Source organism: Exophiala mesophila, assembly GCF_000836275.1.
Source record: "Exophiala mesophila strain CBS 40295 unplaced genomic scaffold supercont1.1, whole genome shotgun sequence".
Classification (NCBI taxonomy): domain Eukaryota; kingdom Fungi; phylum Ascomycota; class Eurotiomycetes; order Chaetothyriales; family Herpotrichiellaceae; genus Exophiala; species Exophiala mesophila.
Genome location: NW_015622504.1, coordinates 1,076,780 through 1,101,264, shown reverse-complemented (window position 1 = coordinate 1,101,264; position 24,485 = coordinate 1,076,780). Strand labels below are relative to the sequence as shown.

At 52.6% G+C, this 24,485-nt stretch overlaps 8 protein-coding genes across 11 annotated transcripts; 3 read left to right on the top strand and 5 right to left on the bottom strand.

The window, feature by feature from the left end:
- Positions 1-398: 398 nt before the first annotated feature.
- Positions 399-2,337, top strand: PV10_00357 (uncharacterized protein; the record flags this gene model as incomplete). The annotated part of the gene is made up of 10 exons (XM_016364420.1): positions 399-448; positions 505-568; positions 627-758; positions 815-922; positions 965-1,120; positions 1,169-1,375; positions 1,429-1,588; positions 1,640-1,864; positions 1,937-1,974; positions 2,038-2,337. The coding sequence occupies 10 exons, from the start codon at positions 399-401 to the stop codon at positions 2,335-2,337; spliced, it is 1,440 nt and encodes a 479-aa protein (XP_016228069.1).
- A 906-nt stretch (positions 2,338-3,243) lies between these two features.
- PV10_00356 (uncharacterized protein) lies at positions 3,244-4,468 on the bottom strand (the record flags this gene model as incomplete). Its single annotated transcript, XM_016364419.1, has 5 exons — positions 3,244-3,501; positions 3,579-3,705; positions 3,823-3,972; positions 4,049-4,143; positions 4,283-4,468. 5 exons carry the CDS (start codon positions 4,466-4,468, stop codon positions 3,244-3,246), a joined length of 816 nt encoding a protein of 271 aa, XP_016228068.1.
- A 617-nt stretch (positions 4,469-5,085) lies between these two features.
- On the top strand, positions 5,086-7,840 carry PV10_00355 (uncharacterized protein). The gene is made up of 7 exons (XM_016364418.1): positions 5,086-5,605; positions 5,705-5,983; positions 6,055-6,212; positions 6,280-6,570; positions 6,626-6,663; positions 6,735-6,999; positions 7,064-7,840. The coding sequence occupies exons 1-7, from the start codon at positions 5,259-5,261 to the stop codon at positions 7,273-7,275; spliced, it is 1,590 nt and encodes a 529-aa protein (XP_016228067.1). The 5' UTR covers positions 5,086-5,258; the 3' UTR covers positions 7,276-7,840.
- A 130-nt stretch (positions 7,841-7,970) lies between these two features.
- On the bottom strand, positions 7,971-9,615 carry PV10_00354 (precorrin 3B synthase CobZ; the record flags this gene model as incomplete). The annotated part of the gene is made up of 2 exons (XM_016364417.1): positions 7,971-8,262; positions 8,334-9,615. The coding sequence occupies 2 exons, from the start codon at positions 9,613-9,615 to the stop codon at positions 8,033-8,035; spliced, it is 1,512 nt and encodes a 503-aa protein (XP_016228066.1). The 3' UTR covers positions 7,971-8,032.
- A 699-nt stretch (positions 9,616-10,314) lies between these two features.
- Positions 10,315-12,524, bottom strand: PV10_00353 (uncharacterized protein; the record flags this gene model as incomplete). Its single annotated transcript, XM_016364416.1, has 4 exons — positions 12,204-12,524; positions 12,057-12,151; positions 11,094-11,990; positions 10,315-11,005 (listed from the first exon to the last, which is right to left on the bottom strand). Exons 1-4 carry the CDS (start codon positions 12,249-12,251, stop codon positions 10,315-10,317), a joined length of 1,731 nt encoding a protein of 576 aa, XP_016228065.1. The 5' UTR covers positions 12,252-12,524.
- A 3,593-nt stretch (positions 12,525-16,117) lies between these two features.
- On the top strand, positions 16,118-18,086 carry PV10_00352 (uncharacterized protein; the record flags this gene model as incomplete). The annotated part of the gene is made up of 5 exons (XM_016364415.1): positions 16,118-16,455; positions 16,513-16,950; positions 17,016-17,281; positions 17,332-17,859; positions 17,920-18,086. The coding sequence occupies 5 exons, from the start codon at positions 16,118-16,120 to the stop codon at positions 18,084-18,086; spliced, it is 1,737 nt and encodes a 578-aa protein (XP_016228064.1).
- Positions 18,087-18,651: 565 nt separating this feature from the next.
- Positions 18,652-20,356, bottom strand: PV10_00351 (uncharacterized protein). Its single transcript, XM_016364414.1, has 2 exons — positions 19,669-20,356; positions 18,652-19,602 (listed from the first exon to the last, which is right to left on the bottom strand). The coding sequence occupies exons 1-2, from the start codon at positions 20,270-20,272 to the stop codon at positions 18,986-18,988; spliced, it is 1,221 nt and encodes a 406-aa protein (XP_016228063.1). The 5' UTR covers positions 20,273-20,356; the 3' UTR covers positions 18,652-18,985.
- A 33-nt stretch (positions 20,357-20,389) lies between these two features.
- On the bottom strand, positions 20,390-23,710 carry PV10_00350. Of its 4 annotated transcripts, XM_016364413.1 has the most exons (6): positions 23,592-23,710; positions 23,412-23,520; positions 22,770-23,348; positions 22,396-22,718; positions 22,287-22,347; positions 20,390-22,237 (listed from the first exon to the last, which is right to left on the bottom strand). In XM_016364413.1, exons 2-6 carry the CDS (start codon positions 23,490-23,492, stop codon positions 21,179-21,181), a joined length of 2,103 nt encoding a protein of 700 aa, XP_016228062.1. In that variant the 5' UTR covers positions 23,493-23,520; positions 23,592-23,710; the 3' UTR covers positions 20,390-21,178. The 4 variants fall into 4 exon arrangements, with proteins under 4 accessions (XP_016228062.1, XP_016228061.1, XP_016228060.1 ...); XM_016364412.1 differs by having other exon boundaries at positions 23,412-23,710; XM_016364411.1 differs by having other exon boundaries at positions 22,770-23,520.
- Positions 23,711-24,485: the final 775 nt, after the last annotated feature.

Here is a 24,485-nt window from a genome sequence, read left to right as displayed (position 1 = left end):
TGCGGACGTAGAGGAGCAGGTCATGTCCAAAGGGAGCGCAGCCGCAGACCCGTGGTGACAATCGCAGTGCACGACGACCTGTGGGAACAGACCTGGTTTGGGAGCGAACCGGAGCTTAGTGCTTTCCTCGTCGCCGATGTGGGCCCGGTATCGCTGGCGGCTCCGCACAGATACCCACAGGAACGTCCCAGCCCGCCTATCCAGCAGAATACAGCTATCAAGACATGAGACGCTGATTACGGGTGTGCAATGAGATAGGAGTCGAAACGACTTCCTCTGACTCCTTCATCTTGAATAAAGTACTTTAACTTGTGGCTCCTCGCCCGTCAAGGAGACGAAGATAGAGACGACATCATTACCACCAGAATAGGACGCTGCAAACACAGGCTACCGCAATCATGGGTTTTCACATCCCTCGCCCGCGTCGTTCGAGCCCGTTCTGGCAAAAGTATACTCTACCCCATGCTGCACCTATCCTGCTTGCTAACGTTAATGCGTTGAAAGTGTTATTGCCGGATTCATAGTCGGCATTACCGCAGGGATTTATCTCTCCCTCAATGTGTTGGGTGTAGGTAACATGATCCTATCAATTCAAGGAAGAAATATGACTCATCCTTCCTTTGCAGGCGGGCGGTGGTCGACCGAACTCCGCCAAAACTATTCAGATCGCCAACGCAACCGCCTGTACGGTGTGGTTCTTCTCGTCATTTATCGGAGGAAGTGTCTTGAACGTGCTCGGTCCCGCGTTGACCGGCTTCGTAAGTCATTCACTCGAAAATCTGGTGCACTGAAGTTGCTCATTTTCACCTCCAAGCTTGGCTGCATTGGGTATATCATCTACGTCGGCGCTTTGTGGTACTTTGATCAATATGGCCACCCTTGGTTTCCATATCTCTCCGGAGTCCTCATTGGGGCAAGCTATGTCCTACCCGCGCAAGTTGGACTAGGATCTGACCATCTATAGGCATCTGCCGGTCTTTTACTCATCGTCATGGGTTACATCGCAATCTCATACTCGGAGGAGAAGGAACGAGGCATGTTTGTGACCATCACTTTCAACATATTCGCCACGGGCTGTGCCGTCGGATCGTTCATCCCGCTGATTATCAACCGGAGCGAGGTAGGTAAAACGTCCATCCCGATTGCCTGAGTACTGACCGGAGTACAGTCTGCGAGTGGTGGTTGCCCGACGTCTGTTTACATTTCATTTGTGGTCATCATGACTGTCGGGAGTATGGCGTCTTTCCTACTCCTACCCCCCGAAAAAATCATTCGCGAATCAGGTGAAGGGATCGTGATCCACAAATCGAGGCCTTTCCTCGAAGAGGTCAGGTTGACAATCTATACCTTGAAGGACTGGAGACTATGGCTCATGGTATGTAGTGTTTGTTGCTCGTGCGGCAACCCTCACTGATATCAGCTTGGTAGATTCCGGCTTTCATTCCAGGAGAATCGTACCTTGTCTACAGCGGCTCCGTCAATGCCTATCACAACAATCTGCGCACAAGGTGCCTCTTAGGTTTCATGGCCATCATTTTCCAGATCATCTTCTCCATTCCACTGATGTACATCTTTGACCACCAAAAATGTGTGTTTTGGATCTATTGAACATGATCCAACAAGGCTGACATGACAAAAGGGAAACGTAGAACCCGAGCGCTCGTCGGTTTGGCCGTTGTGGCAATCCCTCTCCTGGCCGCGTGGGTCTGGGAAGTGATCCGGGTGCGCAACTACGACCGCAACAACCCGCCGGTGGAAGGAATGGATTGGACCGACCCAAACTTTGCCCCGATCTTCATCCTCTTTGTCATGAACTTCGTCTCCGGATGTCTTTGGACCAACCTAATTTACTACTTTCTCGGCAGTATGTGAGATTCCTTGCTCCTTGCTCCTTGCTCCTTCACCATTCTCCATTCACAGCTAACGTGGATGACAGCTCTCAGCAATGATCCTCGCAAGGCCGCAAACTACACGGTACGTGACATTTCCGCCAGAACTAATGTTATCGACAACGTAACTAATCTACTTATCCTACAGGGTGTTTTTCGCGCTATTCTGGGCGCCGGCGAGGCCGTCAACTTTGGTGTCGACTCCATAGGAGTTCCATATATCAAGGAGGCGGGGACAATTCTGGCCTTCTTCGTGGTGGGTGCCGCTGGACTCCTTTACCTGGCACTGTTCGAAGTCAAGGAGACCATGTACTTCGAAGAAGAGGACGTCGTCGTCCCCAGTCACGTGATCGAGGAAGCAGTTATCAAAGGGGAGCGTGATGATAAGACCCCCGCCAGCTATGCTGTGGACAAAAGCCCGAGTGTCACCGCCGAGACCAAAGGGTAACAATCGTCCTAGAGTTGGGAGTCGGGACTAAGGAGAGCAGCACGTCTGTGTAGGATGAAGGAGGAATGAGATGGTACTTGAAGGCACGGGGTTTTATTGTAGAGCCCAGAGACATTTTGGAGAGTTTTGAGCGTATTCGGGTTTCTAAATTTCTCGCCTGCAGGCGCCGCATCGTGTCACATGGATCTTCCAGTGTCAAGATCATGGCATCCTGGTAGCGTTAGATGAGGATTAGCACATGAACGGCTGGGTTTGGCTCCTTCTGGCGACCATGAGTATCATTTCGATACCTAGTAGCGAGCGATAAACCCCAAGATCCATACGATGTCGTGTATTTTGTTATATGTGACAATGGGTAGTCAAGTATATACTAGGTACAGTACTTAGGTAGTATCTACTCGTACTGTAGATAGAGAGTGTTGAACTCTCGTGACCGTGAGATCCGTACTTTACAAGTCTCTCATTTATACGGAGAGAAGGAGAAGGGAGAGAAGGAGAAGGAAGAGAAGGAGAAGGAGAAGGAGGAGATGAGATAATAATATCCTGCCCCTTCCGACATGGACATGATCTGAGTTTAATCTTCAGGTTTCTGAACGTCGGCCAGCCCTGATGTTTTCCTGGAGGGGGTTTGACTGTTATGCAAACAATGATACTAGGTATTTCATCTATGACGAACTATAGAATCTCCTGAGGGATCGCGTCGTCGAAACCCTCCTTCATTGCCAACCCATATTGGGAGTGAAACCACTGGAATGAGTCAGTCAGCCAATTTCCCAAGGCCTCAAACCAGAGAGTCGCTCAGAGTTCAGGGCCATGGTGGATGACAAAATACATCTCATTACCTGAGCTCGAGGACAGAATGGGTTTTGAAGGAGTGGAGAGTTAAAATAAAAGTGGGAGGAGAACTCACTTGTCAACGACCAGATTATGAGCCACGACGAGGCTCATTCTGGGCGAACTCAGACATACTACGGCGTCGCCAATCTCGCTCGGGGTGGCCGCTCGGCCTTGTCGGGCATGGTACAGCTCCCAGGACTTCTGCGCGGCCTCGGGCACGGCGTTACCCTCAGCACCGCCCATGAAGGAATCTTGCATTCGGGTTCGAATGAAACCGGGCGAAAGCGCATTGACGCGAATTCCGTGTCCGCGGGCCTCGAGCGCGGCCTTCGTTCGGGGAGTGATCAGTTAGCAGGAGGCAGGACGGCTCAAAAAACGGCACAACACCGGATTGGTAGACATACGGATCTTGTGAGGCCCACGACGGCGTGTTTGGAGGCGGTGTAGGGCGTCACTCCAGCCTCGCCGTGGAGCGAGGCAACCGAGGCGCAGTTGACGATGGAACCACGCTGGAGCGTTCGGCCATCTTCACTGTTTGGGACCGTAGAACGTGGCAGTTGTCGTCAGTCAGAGGACGGGGGGCAAAATGGTTTTGCGAGTAGGGTGGAAGAAAAGAAAAAATTTCAACGAGGGGGAAGGGGGACCTACACGTCGAGTGAGTCCTGTGTGAGCATCTGCTTCAGCTGGTGCTTCGTGCACAGCCAGACACCCACGACGTTAACCTCGATGACTTTTTTCCACTCCGTGAGGTCCAGATTCCAGCTGGCATCCAGAGGGCCGACGATACCGGCGAAATTTCTAGTGCCCATACCGTCCGTAACCGTCAATTGGGCCTGCTCGACCTCCAAAAAATGGGGAAAGGCTCGTGACTCACGCGGCATAATCAATGCGGCCGAATTCCTTGACTGCTTCGGCCACGGCTCGCTCGACCTCGGCCTCTATGGTGACGTCGGCACGGATGGTCAGGACCTGTAAAAACGACGTGGAAGTTGAGTCAAATTTTGGTCCTCGATAGGGCAGAGAGGACTAGAGGTTTTTGAAACGGTGTCCTAGGGAACTGATGGCTGTCGCCGATGAAAGGAGAAGATCAATCGAGTCTGCTTCATACCTTTGCGCCGTACGCTTCCACGTTCTTCTTTCCCTCCGCGAACGTCTCTTCGTCTTGAATGTCCACGAGTACCACACCCCGAGCGCCGTCTTTCGCGAACGAGACGCCGATGGCATTTCCAATTCCACGGGCGCCTCCCGTGATGAAAGCGACGCCAGGTGCGAATGGGCCAGAGCGAAAGGCCATCGTGTCGTACTTGGTGTGACGAGAGCCAAAAGCTTCAGAGTCGTTGTTAAAGAGAATCGGAGTGATATCGATCAGAGGGAAAGTAAGTGCTCGAAATGTCAGTACCATCTAGACAAATAGTTCCTGCAGCGTTCTTTCGTCCCAGTTCCGAACTCCTTTCAACCTGTCAGCGGCCCGCCCGACCCACCGCTTCCCTGAAACGCCCCGGCCGGAGTTCGACTAGGCTGGAATACCTAGTATCATGCTTCGTCCATGTCAACTCCACGGGACGTGACTGCTTTGTTCCTCAGACGTGGATCAATTATAAGTGTGGAGCCCAGTGTGCGAGTGTGGGGTCATAATCTCTCCGGCCTGCTTCGGAGCGAAAAAGGAGACTAAAGATTTAACATAGCTGCACATGTGAGGTACTTACGAGACGTGGACAACTCACGGCCTCGGCTTTCAACCCGTGTTGAAGCTGGACGTAGATAGCAGTCACCACGGAAAATCATCTATGAAATATTGAGACGCGGATCATGTCAACGTATCGCATTCCTCACGCCACTTTCTTCGAACTCACCAACATTCAGCCCCAATCATTGCTGGCGCTACTTTGAGTTATATTATCTCGGTTTTGACCGGACTCTTCCCCCAAAAAGGCAGACAGTACTCAAGATTTCTGTCTTTGTTTTATTAGAAAAGACAGCTCGACTAACCCACTCGAGCTTCGAGAAAGGCACATACAAGTCCTCGCAGGTGACGGAACAGTTTGTAAGACCTCGAAATATCAGGCTCGAATAAGGGGGGTGGGATGATCATGACAGCCTCAACAACCGCTGGCGCACCCCAGGCAGGGGCAAGCACAGTTACCGAAGATCACACAACTGCATTCACAACGGGGAAAATCACGACTGAAGACTGCACGGATGAAAATACTACCTCAGTAAATGGACATGCAGCGAATGGTGAATACCAATATCCAAACCAGTACTTGGGACAGAAAAGGAGGATACGCATCATCGTGGTTGGAGCCGGTCTGAGCGGCATCGCCGCCGTCAAGATCTACAAGGAAAATTTCCCCGAGAGAGATGTCGAGATGGTAATTTACGAGAAGAATGCCGACGTGACGGGCACATGGCTCGAGAACCGCTACCCCGGGTAAGCACTCTTCTGTCTGTACATGGTTCGACGTGGTGACAGGAAAGCGGGCTATTCTCATTGACGAAAAGCTTCCTGGTTTGCTAACATCTCTTCTAGCTGTGCCTGTGATGTACCCGCACACGCGTACACGTTCTCGTGGGAGGGCAATCCAAACTGGAGCCGTGCCTATGTCGGGTCCGTTGAACTTTATGAGTACTTCAAAGGTCGTGCCGGGGCGTACGGGGTGGATGAGTTTGTCCGTCTGGGCCATCGAGTCACGGCGGCGGCGTGGGACGATCGACGCGGGAAATGGGTCGTCAGCCTCGACGATACGCGAGACGGGAGACGACTCGAAGACGAGGCCGACATCTTGGTCAACGCGGCTGGCTTTCTCAAGTACGTACCGGGCATTGAAGCTTCTTCTCGTCTGTTGGCTGGGGTTCTAATTCAGATTGTGTGTGTACCAGCAACTGGAAATGGCCCGACATTCCAGGACTTGATTCTTTTCAAGGCAAGCTGCTACATTCTGCCGCCTGGGACAACGAGTACGACTTCTCCGACAAGATCGTGGCCGTCATTGGGTGTGGAAGTTCGGCGATCCAGATAGTGCCACAGCTCCAACCGAGTAAGTGTACCACGGATATACCATACCAGGCTGTAACATACTTAATTTTTGACCAATTTCCATGCAGAGACCAAACACCTGTACTCTATCAACCGGTCGAAGACTTGGATCACGCCCGAGTTCGCTGCCGAGTTCGCTCCAGAGGGTCGCACATCCTTCTTTTCGGACGAGCAAAAGACGAAGTGGGCCAACGACAAGGACGAGTTTCTCAGGTACAGAAAAGAGGTCAACTCGACGGTCAACAGCTTCTTTGAGATGCAATTCAAGTCCTCGACGGAGCAGAAGATGGCCCGCGAAAACTTTCGCAAGACGATGAAGGAGCGGTTGCGCCATCGAGAAGATTTGATTGAGAAGATTGGTGAATTGCTTTCCCACCCCCTTCGGCATGAATCAGACCTGACCGCGACTCTTAGTTCCCGACTTCGAGGTTGGCTGTCGACGAATTACACCTGTGAGTTAATGATCCAGAACGAGCATCGTATCTTGTCCGTCAGTGTCTGACCCTCATCGGTGTGTACCTAGGGTCACGGCTACTTGGAAGCGTTGGCTTCCCAGAACGTGACGGTGCGGAACGACGGCATAATCGGCGTGACTTCAGAAGGTCTCCGTATGGCAACCGGTGACACCATCAAGATCGACGCCCTTGTCTGCGCGACTGGATTCGACACATCCTATCGGCCTTCGTTTCCAGTGAAAGGTTATGGGGGCCAGGATCTTCGTGATCTCTGGCGAGAGCAGCCAAGATCATATCTCTCGGTTGCGGCGGCCGGGATCCCGAACTATTTCAGTCAGTCAACCTCTTTGATGCGACGAGAATATTACCATAGAGACTGACACGTGTGTTCTCCCAGTCACAAGTGGGCCCAATTTTCCCCTCGCCAACGGGTGCCTTTTGCCGGCCCTCGAGAACAACATTAGATACGCATTCGCGGTGGCCCAGAAGCTTCAGTATGACGGAATCAAGTCAGTCTCTCCCAAAACGGCCGCCGTCGACGATTTCCAAGAGTACAAGGAGTCGCTGATGAAGGACTTGGTCTGGACCGGATCGTGCACTTCCTGGTAAGATCTTTGATGATGGCCCCCGTTTTCTCAATCTAGAAAACTGTATCTTCCGTGGCATACATCGAGTATCCGCTAATTCTCCATCACAAAGGTACAAGCGAAATGGCCACGTCTGGGGACCTTGGCCTGGCTCGAGCCTCCACTATCTCGAGGTCATGACCTCACCGAGATGGGAGGATTACGACATTGAGTATATACACCGCAACCGGTTCAACTTCTTTGGGCACGGTAGGACCAGACGGGAGATGGAGGCGGGCGACCTGTCGTACTACATCAAAGAGCCCGGTGCCGGGTTTGCTAAGATTTAGATACTTCTCCCACCGGAATTATGAGATCGAATGTAACTCATATCTCCAAAACGGCTTCAAATCGTAGCGTCAAACGACACTGGCGGATTCGCACGACGTGCAAGATTGTTGGTCTGGACGCATTAGCATCATTTGCGAGGTGTCACACGCCCAAGTTGTATTTTCATTCCAGCTGCCCATCAAAACTGCAGTTTGCTTTAGCTCAAGAAATGGATGGTTTAACAACGCAAAAACACGCCCTAGAGTCTAGCAGATCCGTTCTCCGAAAGGTCACGGTGATACCATAGAGTTTGACAGTATTGCGACAGGATTCACATGACTTAATGAACTCTTCCTTTTTTTATTCCTTCGAGGGTCTAATTACGAGCTGGTTTTCCTCGCCGTTCGGCTAGAAACATCTCAACTGATATCAAAGACCGGGTCACGCCCTCCGTACGCTCACTGGCCTATCTATAGACGTGTCTGAACTGGGCTTTGGAGGGCCTGTTCTGCCGCTGCAGCACCGGCAATCTTGCCAAAGACCGAGCCTTTGACGAGTCCCGAAGCTCCGGGATAGTTGTACGCAAACAGACCTCCGCTGATCTCTCCCACGGCCCAGAGACCAGGCATCCTGTTTCCCTCGTGGTTCAAGACGTGGGCGCGTGCGTCCGTCTTCAGTCCTCCATAGGTGAAAGTGATACCTGTGGCAAAGTCAGGGGGAAAAAGCCAAAGCTTGAAATTACATGGTGGTCGGGAAATACAAGGCACTTACCGCAAGTGACGACGTATGCCACAAACGGGCCCTGGTCGACGGTTTGAGCCCAGTTCGTCTTCGGGATCGCCAGCTTGTCGCCCGTTGATCTGCCATCCTTGTGGAATGGATCCCACGCCGGGGAATCGGGAACGGCGGCGTTGAATTCCTCGACCGTCTTGAGAAATTCACGCACGTTAAGACCCAACTTTGTGCCGAGCTCCGCGAGGGTCTCAGCCTCTACCGGCTTGCCGGTAGAGTACCTTGGTTCCAACGTGATGAGGGATTTCTGGTCGAAAATCTGGAACGCGGTCGAATCGGTTTGCTTGCCGATCAGATCCCCGGTCGCGGCGTATGTCAGCTCGAACGTGTCCCTGCCCTCATCCATGAACCGTTTGCCTTCCTTATTAACCATGATTGCAAAGGGGTACGAGTAGCGGCTCATTTTGTCGGTGAGCCGCAAGTCGCCAACGGCGGGGGAGTTGATGTCCATGGGAACGGCGTGGCAGCCGCCCCAATGACCTGCGGCCCCGGCGCCGGCTGCAATGGCCTTCTCCAGCATGGTCCCCGTATTGTACCGCGTTCCTCGGACGCAGACAAGGTCCCAGCCCTCGCCCAGATATTGACGCCTGAGACGGGGAGAGGCTTCGAACCCTCCACAACCGAGGATGACATTTCCGTAGAAGTCGATGAACTGAGAACTTCCTCGAACTCGCACGCCTTGGATCGTGTCACCTTTGGCGATCAAGTCGCATGCCGGAGAGCCGTAGTAGACATCAATCGAAGTCTTCTCCACCGCAGCCCAAAGGTTGTCCGTCAAGCCGATCCCCTCGTCTTGTGCCATGAGACACAAGCCCGGGTTGATGTCCACCACGTCCCGTGTGATCTGCTCTTCGGTGAAGAACTTGCTCAGGGCGATGGTCCATCTGACGCCCTTGTCGCGCATCCAGTACACAGTGTCAAGCGAGTTGTCGATAAGAGTCCCCATGATCGCTTTGTCATGGTGGCCCTTGGACGTCTCCTGAAACTCTTTCCGATACCGGTCCTTGGTGAAAGGGGCTAGTCGTGCTCTTTTGACCAAATACTTGTTGTCTGGGTGAATGAGCGGCTCGATGTCCTGCATACCGTTGTGAACGACTCGAAAGCACGCCGAGGCGAATCGGCTGTTGCCACCACGAAGCTCCTTTGGCGCCGCTTCGAGAACGACTGTCTTTGCCCCAGATTCGTGAGCAGAAAGTGCGGCACAAAGCGCAGCGTTGCCACCTCCAACAACGATTACATCGTAACGCTTGACGTCGGCCATATTTGGATGGGGCGTACTTTTGGGGAGGGATTGAGACTAATTTCAGTGAGCGTGGTGTACAGTTGTCTTCTATACTCGAAGAAGAGAGTCTTGCTCAGGATTTAGAGATGTGCAAACGTTCAACCTTTTGTTGTGCAGCTTCTGTGTTGACCTGGTTTTGATTATTCGTAATTTTTGATCATTCGGTCTCCGTGCATGAGTGGGGCCCCCGCGCATGTTCTGGCCAGCGGTTTCGCTCCGGCCGGGGGATGATGATCAGTTAGCCACTGTGCAGTAACTCTTGCTTTGAACACGGCCGACGGTCATAGCGGGGTCTCGAACGCTCCGGTAAAAGAATTTCTGTATGCCAATGTCATACGTGGGATGTTCGAGTCATCGCGCGTCGAGCATAGCTGTCGAAACTCTTCGCGAAGCTGATGACAGTGACAGAAAGTTAGTTGCTAGCTCAAGGGGAGGGGGACTGATCTGAGGACACTTTGCAGTTCACTTCTGACCTGGCGGGCTCTAGTCATCTCAATTGAGAAAGTCAAGGGCATTCAATCCTCCAACCTTGGGCGGTAACACCACCTGCTCCCGGATTTAGCTCCGGGAAAGCTTGACTGACTTCATGTCGTTGATCTGCAGTTGACATTGAGCCAGTGACGAGATGGCAATAAATTGTGACTGCCCTGTCCCAGCAGGGAAGGAGGCTGGAATCCCTCAACCCAGCATCCCCCAAAGCAGATCGACCAACGCTTGCCACGAATTCGCATATGCAACACCGGGGCTCCACCGCGCCGCGAACGAAGCCAAAAGAGCAGACACCTTCAGCAAGGGACTTACTGCTTCACTCGCCGTAAGAGATCCGCCGTCTTGTCCCGTATCCAACGTGATACGTCTACGAACCAGATAGAATACCCACAGGGCTCCGGCTTCAAGCGTGCGTCCCGCCGTGAGCCAGAGACTGAGTACCTGGCCCTCATCATTGAGGAGAGTAAAGTGGTCAATCAGCGCGCATGCAGACATGGCGATGGATTTAAGCATTTGCGAAGATGACGGCGAAACCTCATTCACTCCAGAGAGTAATGAGGATGATGAAGCCGCCGTGGGATTTAGGTTCAAGGTAGTGAATAGCGGGTGCAAGGCCATGTAGAGAGTAGCAGTCTCTGGAGAGATGGTCTTATGATCCATGACCCTTGTAGAGTCGAGCCTGTATGGGTTTGGAATAAAGTCTTCCAGACTTGTGGCGGAGAGTCTTGGAATCGAGTTGACTTGAGTTGTAACGTTGTACAAAGAGGTCAAAAAAGCTTTGCCATCGTGTGGGTAATGCGAAGTTGGCACGTTTTCCACCCCGATTTTTAGGTACATTTCACAAAAATAAGATGGCCGACAAAGGTACAGCGAGGTGAAACTGGGGCGTTGTTAGCAAAGGATGGCAAGGCGGTAGGGTGCTCCAGAAACGCGTCCAAAGCTACCATCAACGCTCGAAAGGGACTTACCACTCCAACTTGAGCATTGTCAGCTCAAGTCTCCAGAACGGCTCATCGATCTCCGTGTTCTCAATCTTGTATCGCCCGCGCAATGACTCGATGGCGGAGACGGCTCTTCCAAGACTTTCCCAGAGACGATCTGGTGTTGCGTCGATGAGGGAACACAGAGCGACTGCACACATCGCCCGACAGGTCCATCTAGTCGTATCAATTGGCTCTGTCGTTGATATCGGTATTTGAGACAGCTTGTTCAAATCCTCGGCACACCGCGTCGCGATCGTTGCCATCGCAGTCGAGGCATGATCGCGACTGAGCAGTGAGGTCGAGACCGCAAATATAATACTCAAGGCCCAAGCTTGGGGCGCATCCCTGTTGGAGCTGCTCCATTTCAAGGGATTCTCGAGCTGAACGAGACTAGCGACCTGCCCCCTTGGTAGAAATTGGAATGTAGGCGCCACAGTCCTCGAGTAGTGGTCGATAATGGCACGTTGAACAGCCCGGGGCAGAAGGGTATGCAACTCTGGCCGAGGTTTTCGCTGGTCTGATGGCACCGGTAAAAGCAGCGCTGGCAAGTCTTCAAGTCGAGGATCCAATGATGATAGCAGCGGCTTGTCTTCTGATGGAACAAGACGTGGCGGAATGATGGCGCCATGGGTGAGGTGCCATGCAAGTGCGCTGCGCAGGAGGTGCTGAAGGAGGCGTGCTAAGCTCCCAGATCCGAGATACGCGAACATCGGCCAAGACGATGACGCAGACTCTTCGTCGCCTACTCTAATGAGAAAATCTTGCTTGTCGAAATCGAAAAATCCCAGCGCAGAAGCGTTGTCAGCAGTGGCTGCGCCATTCGTTACAACATTGAGCTCGCGTTGGAGGTCTTTCTGCCGTTTTTGTAGTGAGTACAAATAACTGCAGCAGCACTGGCAATCAGCATTGAATGGTCGGCGTCGAGATCGAAGAGCGAGAAAGACGAACCTGCACGGGATATCTTCCATCAATGCCTCGTCATGAAACATGCACTCAGCGTCTGCATTATGGCAGTTGTTACACTGTGGCAGACGCAAGTCGCACTGTGCAATCAACGTCAGCATTTGACCTCTCGAAGGCCGGGCTCTTTCGCACTTTGATCCGCTGCTTGCGGCATCTGTTGCAGATCTGTGGAGCCAGCATATCTTTGGAGGGGATAGGAAAGGAGGGAATCCCTCTCTCTCTCTAAACCTGCTCAATGATCACTTTCTTTGTTCTGGACTTTCGGATTGCCGGGTCGCGAAGTATTCGTCAAAAGATCAAGGAGATTTGCAGTTGGGAAAGGATCCCGATGGAGACGTCACAATCTCGGTTTGGGGTCGAATTCTCCTTCCAATTTCCCTCGAGTGTCACGTACTCTCGTTACAGAGCGAAAATGCTTACTGAGTCTATCCGGTGTCGTGATGGAGAATAAAGATACCAGACAGGATTGTAGTGGGATGAAGGTTGGACGCCCCCCAGTAGCGTACAATGCTCTCTAATGTCTCGGAAGAACGTCGGACCACGGAGAGATAGCGAATCATGTCGCGTCAATCAATCAGATAAGCTTCATGTCAGCCAGCAGCTATTCTTGCTTGCATTCTCAAACACTCTGAGAAGACTACGATTTTTACTTGGGCATAGCTACTAGTCTCCGTGTATTGACGCAGACTGCTAGGCCAGGGGGCCTTGGGCTAACAGACTCAACATTGGTCGATATCACGACCCATCGTAGCGTCACTCGCAGGATTACACTGGTGTAATGTTCGAAGACCACCTTTGTAAGGTTCGCAGCAGTACTCTTGTGCAAGAGATATGACAGTCAGCGTCGCCATTATATATATTCAGGGTGTGGAGAGCTGGTTGCGGCTTGCTGTAGAAGCTGGCTATTGTGGTGCTCCCGAAGGCGACAGGCAGGCCAGTGCGATGGTTTGCTTTGCTCGGAGAAGTCCTCAACTTTGAGCATGTACAAGATTTCCCTCTCCTCTCTTGTAAGCAAGGAATATGTTTGCACCAGCAGCTTTGAAAGTATAATGCATTTTCGGGGGGGGGGGGGGGGTTGGCGGGGAGCCAGAGAGCCAAAAAGAAAAACTTAGGTAGTTGTTGACGAAGGGTGTCGCAGGCCGGGATACCGCGAGGGATATCCTAGCCGCGCTAGACCAGTACCTAGTAGGGAATCCATGCAGAATCATTCAGCCGTATTGATGGAATCTGTCCTGGTGGGAACAAAGGGCGTCATCGGCCTGAGTTCCAAGACATGGATGGCCGGCCCAGTGCGAGATCGAATACAACTGAGCTAGCTAAAGTCCGAGTTTCATCTCCACCTCGCCAAATGTTCGGTGTCAATATGGAGAATGGTAGGAAACTGGCACGAATGTGTCCTGAATAGACCACCATCTGGTGGAGATCGACACATTGTGCATCATGTCCCCCGGGCCGATCGAGGCGGCAAGGAAAAGGAGCCATGATCTCCTCTCTTTCAAAGCTCCAGCCAGGCCTGTCCTTGATCTCACTGCCAATTTCTATGAGCATACTACATTCTCCGTGCCCACTTCCGGTATGACTGTCAATATTGAGATCGACAAACAGAATAGTACGCTTGGAGAGCCAGGTCATCGATAGTAACTCGCAAACGCCTGCTGAGACATGGCAAATACTGCACAGATGGATTCAATGAAGACATCACAGACTACTCGCCTTCTGGCTACGTTTGCAGCAGAGCACCGGCTCGACATTGAGCCTGTGGCTGAGGTAGTATTGAAAGGCATTCTGGACTATGTCGGCTTGGTATCCTTTGCTACACAGAACGTCGAATCTTCCGCGCACTTTTTCTCAGCCGTTGAGAGTCTTTCCGCTCCTGGGATTGCGACCGTTGTCGGAAGCTCTTCACAGCTTCAGCCGCAATACGCGGCACTCCTCAACGGAGCACTGGCGCACTCGATGGATTGCGACGACACGCACATTGGGGCGGCATTGCATCCCGGTGCCCCTGTCATATCTGCGGCACTTGCTCAGTCTGAGATTGAAAAGCACCGAGGGGTTGTCATTTGCGGCCGGCTCTTTGTAGAGGCAGTGGCAGTTGGCTATGAAATTGCATGTCGTCTGGGGAATTGCTTGAGCGCAACACTGCATCGCGCAGGATTCCATCCGACAGGTGTCTTGGGGGCTTACGGCGCCGCCGCGGCGGCTGGTCGCATTGCTGGATTTAATGCCATCCAGATGGAAAGTCTTTTCGGGTTGACTGGAAGCGTGGCCAGCGGTTCGATGCAGTATCTGGAGAACGGATCTTGGAATAAGAGGCTCCATCCCGGACTTGCAGCTCATCATGCTCTGCTAAACGTGGCCATGGTACGTGCGGGCGTCGTGGGAGCCACGGCATCTATCGAAGGCGAATTTGGCTTGGTCGAAGCATATGGCCGCGGAATGTTCGATCTGTTGCCGATTGCTCAGGACGTGGGACGAGTGTGGGAGGCGTCTAACACAGCAATCAAGCCGTACGCCTCTTGTCGTTTAACACACGCGGCCATTGATGCCGTGTACAAGCTGCGCAAGGACATCCACGTGGACACTGATACATGCGTGCACGTGCGCACCTCTGCGAAGACGTACATGATTGTAGGCCACTCCGCTGCCAACAAAGTTCGACCTCGGAGCATCGTGGAAGCACAATTTAGCATCTATTATCATGTAGCGGTGGCGCTGTTGTTTGGACACAATGATTGGACAGCGTACCAATATCTCGGCCACGACGGCGTAGAAAAACTCTGCAGTCGCATCACTGTCTCCGTGGACGATACCATTCCAGACAAATCTCTTCTGACGACTGTCCAGGTGTGCGAGAGCTCGGTGACGGTTGAGCATCCCCTGGGTGAGCCGGCGAACCCAGTGACTTGGGAGGCTGCACAGAGCAAATTTGATATGATGGCCAGTGCAATCTACGGGAAGGACAGGGCAAAAGCTATTCGTGACTCTATCCCTTCGCTCGTCGGGACAAGCGATATGGCCACGTTCATAGGATCACTTCGCCTCGCGAAGAACGTTTAGATTTCTTGCTCTATACGCGAAATATCACGGCCTCAAGATGTGTGTGTTGTGACTTGAAACACAGCCACATGTATCACCTGGACTGCGGGGAACTGGCCCATGACCCAAGCGTATTCGAATCTTTCAATCTAAGTCTTCCTATTAATAATGTCCTAGCGTGCTTCAAAGAACAATCTTATCAGTTCTCAAGGCTTCCTAGGGGGAGGCTATTGATATGGACTCACCCTGCGCGCCAAGATGGTCGAGTCCTGCTGATGGCAGACACACAGTCTGAATTTAGATTCTGATAAAGTACAAGGACTGGGTTCAGTCTTGATAAGGTGTGACTGCATTGCCGATTGCCGTCATGGTTGCATGGACTCATCTGGCGAGACGGATCCCCACTCAAGGCACCGATAGCTAATCACAAATAGCTAGTCACGTTGTTTAGCATACAGTCCCGAGATATCAAGCCGCTTCTCCGTACTCAGTACCAATGTCTATAAGACCGCCGCGTACTCCATACCTCGATTCCCCTCATCCGGAAATCTGTAGAGGGGGCCAGACTTGATGATGCTTCGATCTTGTGGGCCATTCCCTGTTCCCGAATCCCTTTTTCCTGGGGAGAAGACATAGTCACCGCCTCCAGTCACTTCCCTAACAAGAATAGTCCTATACCAGACATGTCAGAGAGCATTTCAAGTTCTTCGTCCCGACGGATTGCTTGCATCGCTTGCAGGCAGAACAAGGTTGGTCAAATGAAACCCTGTGGAAGGTTGTCTATGCTTATCTGTCGGCCCGGTTATTACAGTCTCGCTGTGACAGAGGTACGGGACCTTGTTCTCGTTGTAGAAGATTGCAGATTTCCTGTCGCGAAGACCCGAATTACCGTCGGACGAGCAAGAGCCGGTACGTTTGCGCAAGAGCGATGAGCCCCAGTGAGTAAGAGGTGACTTACAATCAAGTCTAGACAGATTCAGGAGTTAGAAAGACAGGTCCAGGACTGCATGGCTTTGGTCAACGATACCCGTTCCCAGGCGGCACAGATTCCCATGTCGAGAATCTTGTCACCCTCGCCGCTTCCCGGGCCTGAGCCAGGACAATGGGACAGAACCAAGAGCATGGCGATTCCCCTGTCTACAAGCCTGCAGAACGATTGGCACGAGACACATGCTTCTGCCGTGTCGCATTCCTCTGTTGCCCAGAATTCCTGGCCACCTCAAACGAAGACGAACCCGGGCTCGTACCCATCGACGCGTTCACCTTCGCGGCCCCTTGCAAAGGGATCACATCAGCTGGGGCTTATCAACGTGAAAAGTGACCATGTTGATGAGCTCTTTAGAATGTATGTAACGGATGCTGCCAAAGCTCCCCCTCTGAGCCAGACCTAACGTTTCATCAGATTCTTCGACAAATACCACCCTCATCTCCCTTTCCTCGACCCGCTACGTTCTCCAGATGAGTATTTCAGTCAATCGAGTCTACTCTTTTGGTCCATTATTTCTGTGGCTGGGCGTCAATGGGACCAGGATATAGCCTTGCTACCTTTACTGGCATCGCCAGTCACGCGTCTGGCGTGGGACACTATCAGAACTTTCCCAAGTAGCCTCGCCAGCTTGCAGGCTCTGCTATTACTGTGCACGTGGCCATTCCCAACAGTTACACGCTGGCTGGAGCCCACGCACGCCTGGATCTCCATGGCTACGAGCATGGCCCAACAACTAGGCCTACCAGGACCCGATCGCAGCTCCGAGTATTCCAGAGCCAAACGACGTCTTACCACGTCCATGGAGGACGAAAGGTTGCGAACATGGGCAGCCTGTGTCATAGTCACGCAAAAGTATTGTCTTTGCCTTTGCATTTGTCACGAAATGCGAGCGTCACCCACTAATTGGTCAATGACAGTGCCGCGACCGCTTCTGGAATCATGCCCTCGTTCTCATTCGGTCTGACCATTCATTCGTCGCTCGAAGAGCCTTACATCAGACAACTTCCGTATGACCTTCGGCAATTCTGTATGATTGCTCGATTCAGTCATCGCATTGGCTCCAGGCTCAGTGAAACGTTTTGTCCGGATGGCGGGAATCTCGCTCCGGTGTCTGCCACCCAACACATGCCACAACTCGAGACTGAATTGGGAGTATTGCAGCAAAGCGTCGACATATCGAATAGTAAGCACCCCTATGAGGTCTATGTGAGGAATGAATCTCATTTTTGGCAGAATACGTGCTCTGCCAGATGCTGTCTGTTAAATTAGCTTACTACGTTCATTATTTCTACTTGCCCACCTGGGAGAACGGGAGGAAGCGTGGAATTCTCGAATGCTACGCGATTGCCCAGGAGTTCATCAGCGAGGCATCGAGTATCGACAGGGTTTTGGATCTCTTTCGGCACATCAGCGGATCGCTGTTTCTGAGCTTGTTCACCGCGACGTGTGTGCTCTGGAAGGTCTTGCATTCCGGCTACCATGCAGATGTCGATTTCGCGGCCGGGAGGGCCACCTTCAACAGCGCCATCCGTGCCCTACGCGCGTGCTCGATCGAAAATAACGACAACGCGGCGCGACACGCCGAGATCCTCGTCCATCTCTGGACGGTTGCAGAATTGCAACAACATCGTACTGCCGGCGGCGAGCCCCTCGTGATACACCGCTCCCGGCACGGCGCGAGTCTCACATACGACTGTCTGTTCTACTGGAGGAACAACGTCGGTGGCAAGGTCACCAATGGCTTGCACACCTCCCCTACAGGTTTGGTCTTCCTCGGCTGCCCGTGAATCATGTCATGCTCCCGACTGACCATCCAAGCAGTACCCGTCGACCGTGCTGGCCATGGCAATCCTCCAGCTGCAGACGGATCTCCAGGCTTGCTGGACACCGAACCTTGGATCACAGAGAGCCAGCTTTCTCTCGGTATTGACATGGTCGACGATGGCTTAGACCTGGACGCCTCGAGCATGCTGTTCGCACAGCTATGATTAAAGTCCCCCACAGCACATCCGATAGCCACTGTACGATTTACGCCGAACGTGTCACTGGGGTAGTGAACATCGTTTGACAGCAAGTCATTAAACCTAATTCTAGACGCCACAGAGTCTAGATCGACGATGGGGAGTGTCTCTCCCATACACTGAGGGATGCAAAAGCGAATGTGTCACGGAGTAAATGTGCCAAGATCGATCCGAGTTCGGGGCCGACCTAGTCTCTTCTTTTCCAAGCTAGCAACCATCCGGACCTTGTTTGGCGTGTCAGGACTCTAACTTTGAGGAACGGAGAGTGTAGATAGCGTTCCATCTCTCTCGCTCGCTCCATTCTATATGTTTCCAGAGAACGTAAATCATCCCACTTCGCTTTGATCCAACCATATTGCTTCCGTATCAGTGCTGCTTACGGCGCTGGCCACTCGCGGCCATACGTCGTGCTTCCACAAGCTTCACAGGTTGTGGAGAAAGGGCTCGCGGTCGCATTACGGTGAGTGATGGTCTCGGCCACCCTGGTGATGAAGCCGCCACTGTAAAAATTTCCAAAGGTGACGCCAACATCACAACATTTGCTCAGGAGTATAAACCATGGTTGCTGTTTTGCCACACAGTGGGATCAAGACGTTTCAAGGGTCTTTACGCTGGGACTGCGACCGTGAGTCTCATCGTTACAAAGAGCGTACATCCCTGGTCTTGTTGACCCTGCTCCCATTGCATTGAAATTTACCTAGCTACGATTATCCCGGGGAGGTGGTCTGAACAGGTGGCCCTCTGCAACGTTTACAGCCGGATTCCTGTCCTGTTCGGTGACCGCCGTATATGAGTGGTGCCATGTGTTCTGCAAAAGATACACGCCGGGCAACAGTCGGCTCACCCACGGCGCTTGGTTTCCAAGCTTACATTAAACGTTTTCTCAGAGCCATCTGGAACTGAAATGGCCATTGAACCGCAACCCCAAGTTCCTTCGCACTCCGCAAGACAAAACTGGGGTCCCGCAGGCAGGCCCTTCCTACGAACGCCAGATCTGCCGTTCGTTTCTCGTCCTCTCCATCGGTTGCTTGGGTCGTCTTCCTGGCAACCTCTGGACTGTCGATGAATCCCACCGCCGCGACCAGCATACCGATTCCATCCCTGCGCAGCGCTTGACGTATCGAGTGCGCGAGGTCCAGTTGGTAGTTTGGCTCAAGCAAGATCCTTTGTTCGCTGTGGTTGCCGCCAGACGACACGTCCAAGATGTCGACACCCATGTCGGCGAGGATTTTTGCGAGCCGGAGAGATTGTTCCATGTCCCAAGATGGGCGTTCGACTGCCCACTCCATCCACTCGGTCGCCGATATCCGAATCGACAACGGGATGGAGCTCGGCATTTCCGCTCGGACGGCCTCGACACATTCGAGGAGGAAGCGGATGCGGTTCTCGAAACTGCCGCCGTACTCGTCCGTGCGCGTGTTGGTCAGGGGAGAAAGAAACTGGTGGGCGAGGTAGCCGTGGGCCGCATGAAGTTCGATGAAATCTGATGCGAAAGAAAAAAAAGGTCAGCCACCGTTCCAGATACATTCCACACCGAGTATACACTGACCGACACCGGCCTGGACGGCCCGCCGCGTGGCATCGGCGAAAGCCTGAACCAAGCATCGTATGCCTTCGACGGACAAAGGTTTCGGGGTGACATATTCTCGTGAATATGGGAGAGCGCTGGGGGCCCAGACGTCATCCGGCCAACCCCCTTCTGACTCTGTCGCTATCGCCGGCGCCCTGGTCGGCGCCATCTCCGGTGCCAGCATGCTCGACTTGCGCCCCGCGTGTCCCAGTTGTATGCCGACCTTTTGCGATCTGGAATGGATCCAATCGACCACCCGCTTCAGAGGCGCGATCTGGCTGTCTGCCCATAACCCCGAATCCTGAGGGGACGTCCGGCCGTTGGGGAGCACCGAAGTTGCTTCGATGACGGTCAAACCCGGTCCACGAAATGCGAGTTCGCCGTAGTGGACGAGGTGAAAATCTGTCAGGTGGCCATGTTCCGCGCTCCAGGTTCCCATCGGTGACACGACGATGCGGTTCTGCATCTCCAGTCCTCTGATCTTGAGCGGCGTGAACAGCGTAGGAGGATCCTGCTGGAGTGCCGTTCCCGTAGGCACCTTCACCGGGATGGTGTGCGCGGGAATACAGCCGTTGAGCGACATGATGAAGCGAGACAAGGAGCGCGATGATTCGTTTTGTGGTAAAGAGGAACCATGATCAGAGAATCTTCTCAAGAGCGACTGTTTTAACAAACAAAGGATACAAATGAATAAATACCTCGCAAAAGAGACTCTAACGTTGGACTCTGTACAAAAGTATCTATCTGATTTCGAAGTCTCCGCTTATAAATCAATACCAATAATGCCATCGGACCTCCACTACGGGTCAGGCTTCGCTGAATGAATGTTTTACTAAGCCAGGCGTGCACCTAGAGACATGCAAGAATGGGCTGTGGAGTTCTATGATGGGATCGTGAACGATGACCTGGCAGAAATGTCACCTCTCCCACCAGATAGGACATTAGGGCGCCAGATGGTGATGGAAATAATGGGTACAATTGGTCGAAAAGATCTGTCCAAGTAAGGCACACCGCTGGAGCGCTAGGGTCAAAGAAGATACGCTAGGTCGATCCCGAGCCGCAACGCCACGATGACGCGCCAATGTTGCGTATCCGATGATCCGCCGTTTGGCAGTCAGAGACTGCCTGTTGCCGCACCGGTCAATGCAATCCTTTTTCGCCTACAAGGTTTGTTGACCGGCCTGATCGCGCCAGATGCAGTGGCGAACGCCACAGACCCAGCCTTATCGTAGATGTTTCGAGCACCCATCGTTGGCTGCGCGCAATACAACAGGAGGCTTGGAATGGAATGGTTGCAAGAGCTCCTTGACTATACTACTGTTTGTAGATGATGACTCGAACACTTGAAAGGGGAAGAAAAGCGTCGATGGGGCTGGCCAAAAGGCTCTACAGCCGTGCCCGGAGCTAGGTCCGCCACGTTGGGAACAGTGGGAGTTGGATCAACTGGCTGACTGAATGAGCGTCGTGAAGAATGAATACATGGTGCGCGTCAAACATAATTCACGTCCACAGTGTGGTCCAGCAGCAAATCAGCACTTCCCTCGAGCATTGCGGTCAGGATTTCGTCATCCTGCAGTCCAGAAAAGTCCCATATAAACTCGTCGTCCGCCATGAAGCCGTATGGAACACCTGAGTTCTCCGCGGTTGGATCGTAGTCCCAAAGTGGAAGGATCTGGGCGAGGTCTGTGGCTGGGTCCCGAATCGACGGGTACTGAGTAGATGACGGTTGAGTTTGAGTCGTAGACCCTGTTGAAAGGCTCTTATCATGGCTTGGTGGCAAAGTCCTGACGGGCGCAACATCGTCGCGTCTCGTCAAATAATTAGATGCTGCCGGAAATGGCGAGAACAACAAAAGGTGCGCCAACTTCTCCCTGAGGACGTCAGCTTCGGCGTTCCATAGGGTGTCACCATTCGACCATTGTGTCCATTGGTTCATGAAAAGGTGGGACACTGTCTCCAAAGCAGAGGCGTTCTGCGCCACTTCGGGCCAACGACGCGAGACTTTCCGGAGCATCAGTGGGAGTTTTTCTATACAGCAGAGCACAATGTTGAGGTTTGCAGGCTTGAGGTGTGACGACCCTCGGCAGTCAGCTTCGATCTCCAGTTCAACCATTACGGAGGCCATCAAGCACACGGCGGCTTCGATAATGAAATAGGCTCCATGCCAAAGCCAGAAAAGGTTGCCCGTCGAGTCCATGGTGTGAAAGTCTTGAGAGAGAGCCATTGCGGCCTGCAAAGCTCGCTTCTGCATTCCTCTGTTGGGTGCTGGACACCCCGGCGAGGGTCGATTCATCCTCAGAAAAAGAGCATGGGCGAGCACGTCGGAAGTGGGAATTTTCTGTCTCAGACTCTCATTCTCGCGGGCTATTGACAACCATGTCTCGAGCCGCCGTTCTACGCCTGCGAACCAGCCGTCGAATAATTCACCCCGGCGGTGGTCATCTGGAGCCAGGTTAGGATAGTACAGGTATCGAAGAACTTCGGCCTCGATGTCGCGTAGCTGCCATATATGTGCCGTTGCGCATATATCAGACTCGAACTCTGGAAACTACAGCAAATCAATTTTCTCGTAATACGTAAGGAGAGCTTGGACTTACTGTGGTTGTGATGGAGCCTTCCGGCCACAGAAAAGGCTGACAAATCGTTGTATGGATTGCACTTGAAGCATTAGTCCAATGAAATGCGAAGGGTTGGTCTGGCATTTACATATCAAGGGAATACGCGTTCCAAAACAACGTCTTGCGACGATTTAGTGTATGTTCGTCGATATTTAGCAGCCGTCGCGTCGCATCGCCCAGCTCCTGATGTAGCCCCAACTGTACACAGAGCCTTGTTGCGGCTCCGCCGCAATTGACGCAATTGGCATCTTGCGGGTTCAGCGCAGCAAAGTGAGTCAGGAGTTGCAAGGCTTGCAAGCGCTCCCAGAGATTTTTAGTTCCAACCTGTTCCAGATGCTTCTTTGCTGTCGCCCACAGTCCCCGGGTTGCCGAGGTTGCTCGCTTCTCATTACCGCGCATGAGAGTGTTTGTCTGCAGGCGTTAGATATCTTATTAGAAGCATAGAAACCGACGTTCGCCTACACTGATTGCTAGTGTAATGTGTACACAGAATATGTCGTAGTTTGACGGCTCTGAGTTGCTGTACACCCGGTCACGAGCAGCATACAAGTCTGACTCTTCGATAGCTGGGAACATGGAAAGATAAATGTCACAGTAGTGCTTCAACATAGCATCGACGGCCACGTGGGAGATGGATGAGGCCAAGATTGGTGAAGGCAGGGAACCCGAACGTTCCCCATCACCAACGCCAATAGCAGAACTGGTGTAAGTTGCCCTGTTGAGATAGGGCACCGGCGAGTTTGACAGGAAGAATGGCGACGTCAGAGGTATCAGATTGTGATGTGGTCTGGCAGAAATGGGTGGGGCGACAATGCTTTTCGCCAGACGGGTGCCCAGCTTTTGGATCTCGGTGTTCTTAATGGCGGTTTCATTGTGGGCATGATCTCTTGCGCGTGCGAGATCAACCTCCAGACGGGCAATCTCTCCTTCAAGGGCACGGACTGTGCTTCGAGGCCTCGGATTACCATGAAGCGGGTCCACCGCAAAACAGGGTACACCTGCTGCCAGGCATGCACCACAGCTAGGGTAACGCAAGTCGCACTGGTAGCAGGGTTGGTTAGATCTCCTTTTGTTTTTGAAGCCCTCAATTGCCCAGAGACTTACGCGGGTCTTCTTTCGAGCACAGCGTCCACATGCTTTGCTGACTCGACGCTTCTTGGTTTGGTAGACGGCGCTACCGTCCATGTTTGATCATATACTGTAATGGAGCGGCCTCTCGCCGTTAGTTGGGTTGGGCTCGCAGAGTCGCGAGCGACTGAAGCTGAAGGTATATGGAGAAGATACCTCAACATGGACAGCGGGTCCCAACTCCCAAGAGTTCACTGTGGATTGGTTCGGACACACACGGTGCTATGTTTCATGTTATCAGGACTCGTCCACTTCCATCCGAGTCAGAGAATAATCCAGGAACAGAGTCTTAGGGCACCTCGTCGAGGGCACCACTATGCTTTAAGGCGGCGGTAAGTTTGCCTCACACTAACCCACCTTGGCGTGCCGTCGGGTTTTACCGGCGGTAGAGGCACCTTAAGCCGGGGCGCGATGCGTAGTACACACATGTGCCAGTGCCACCATCTCTTTCGAGATTCATATTCGTCAGAAGAAGAACATGTGTTTATAGACAAGATCAGATCTACTTTCTATATAGTCAATTGTCAAAACAAAGAAGACGATTTTGCCTTTTTGGCTGATAGAGACTCGACTCTCAACTGAAATCGATTCTCAGGTAAAGAGGGCATCTATCGGCATCCTCTGCTCCACATTCAGGATGAGGTGGCATGGAGACTGGTCCGTGCTGTCGTCACTCCTACTGCCGGCGCAAGAGTGCGCGTTTTGCCTTCAATTATGGCGGCTGGTAGTCTACAGTTTCCCTCTTATCAGACCAATGTCCACCTAAAAGATCGCAATTCCATTACATCTATATAGCTTCAGAGGTGTCCCCGCGATACCTGCTTGGATCTGAAGAGCCAAAAATCTGGAGAAGAAACGGCCAAAGTGGACACCGCCCCCTGTATACCAAATGCCGGGCTCTGTCACCAAAAAGGTTCTCAGCAATTGTTCGCGGCCGATTTTATCACATACATACCTGGTAAGCTTAACATCATCTCTCTCACGTGTGCTGTGATGATCTTGTCTTGTAGGTAAGCTCTGTCGATTGGTGTGTTCCTTGTCAAACAAAAA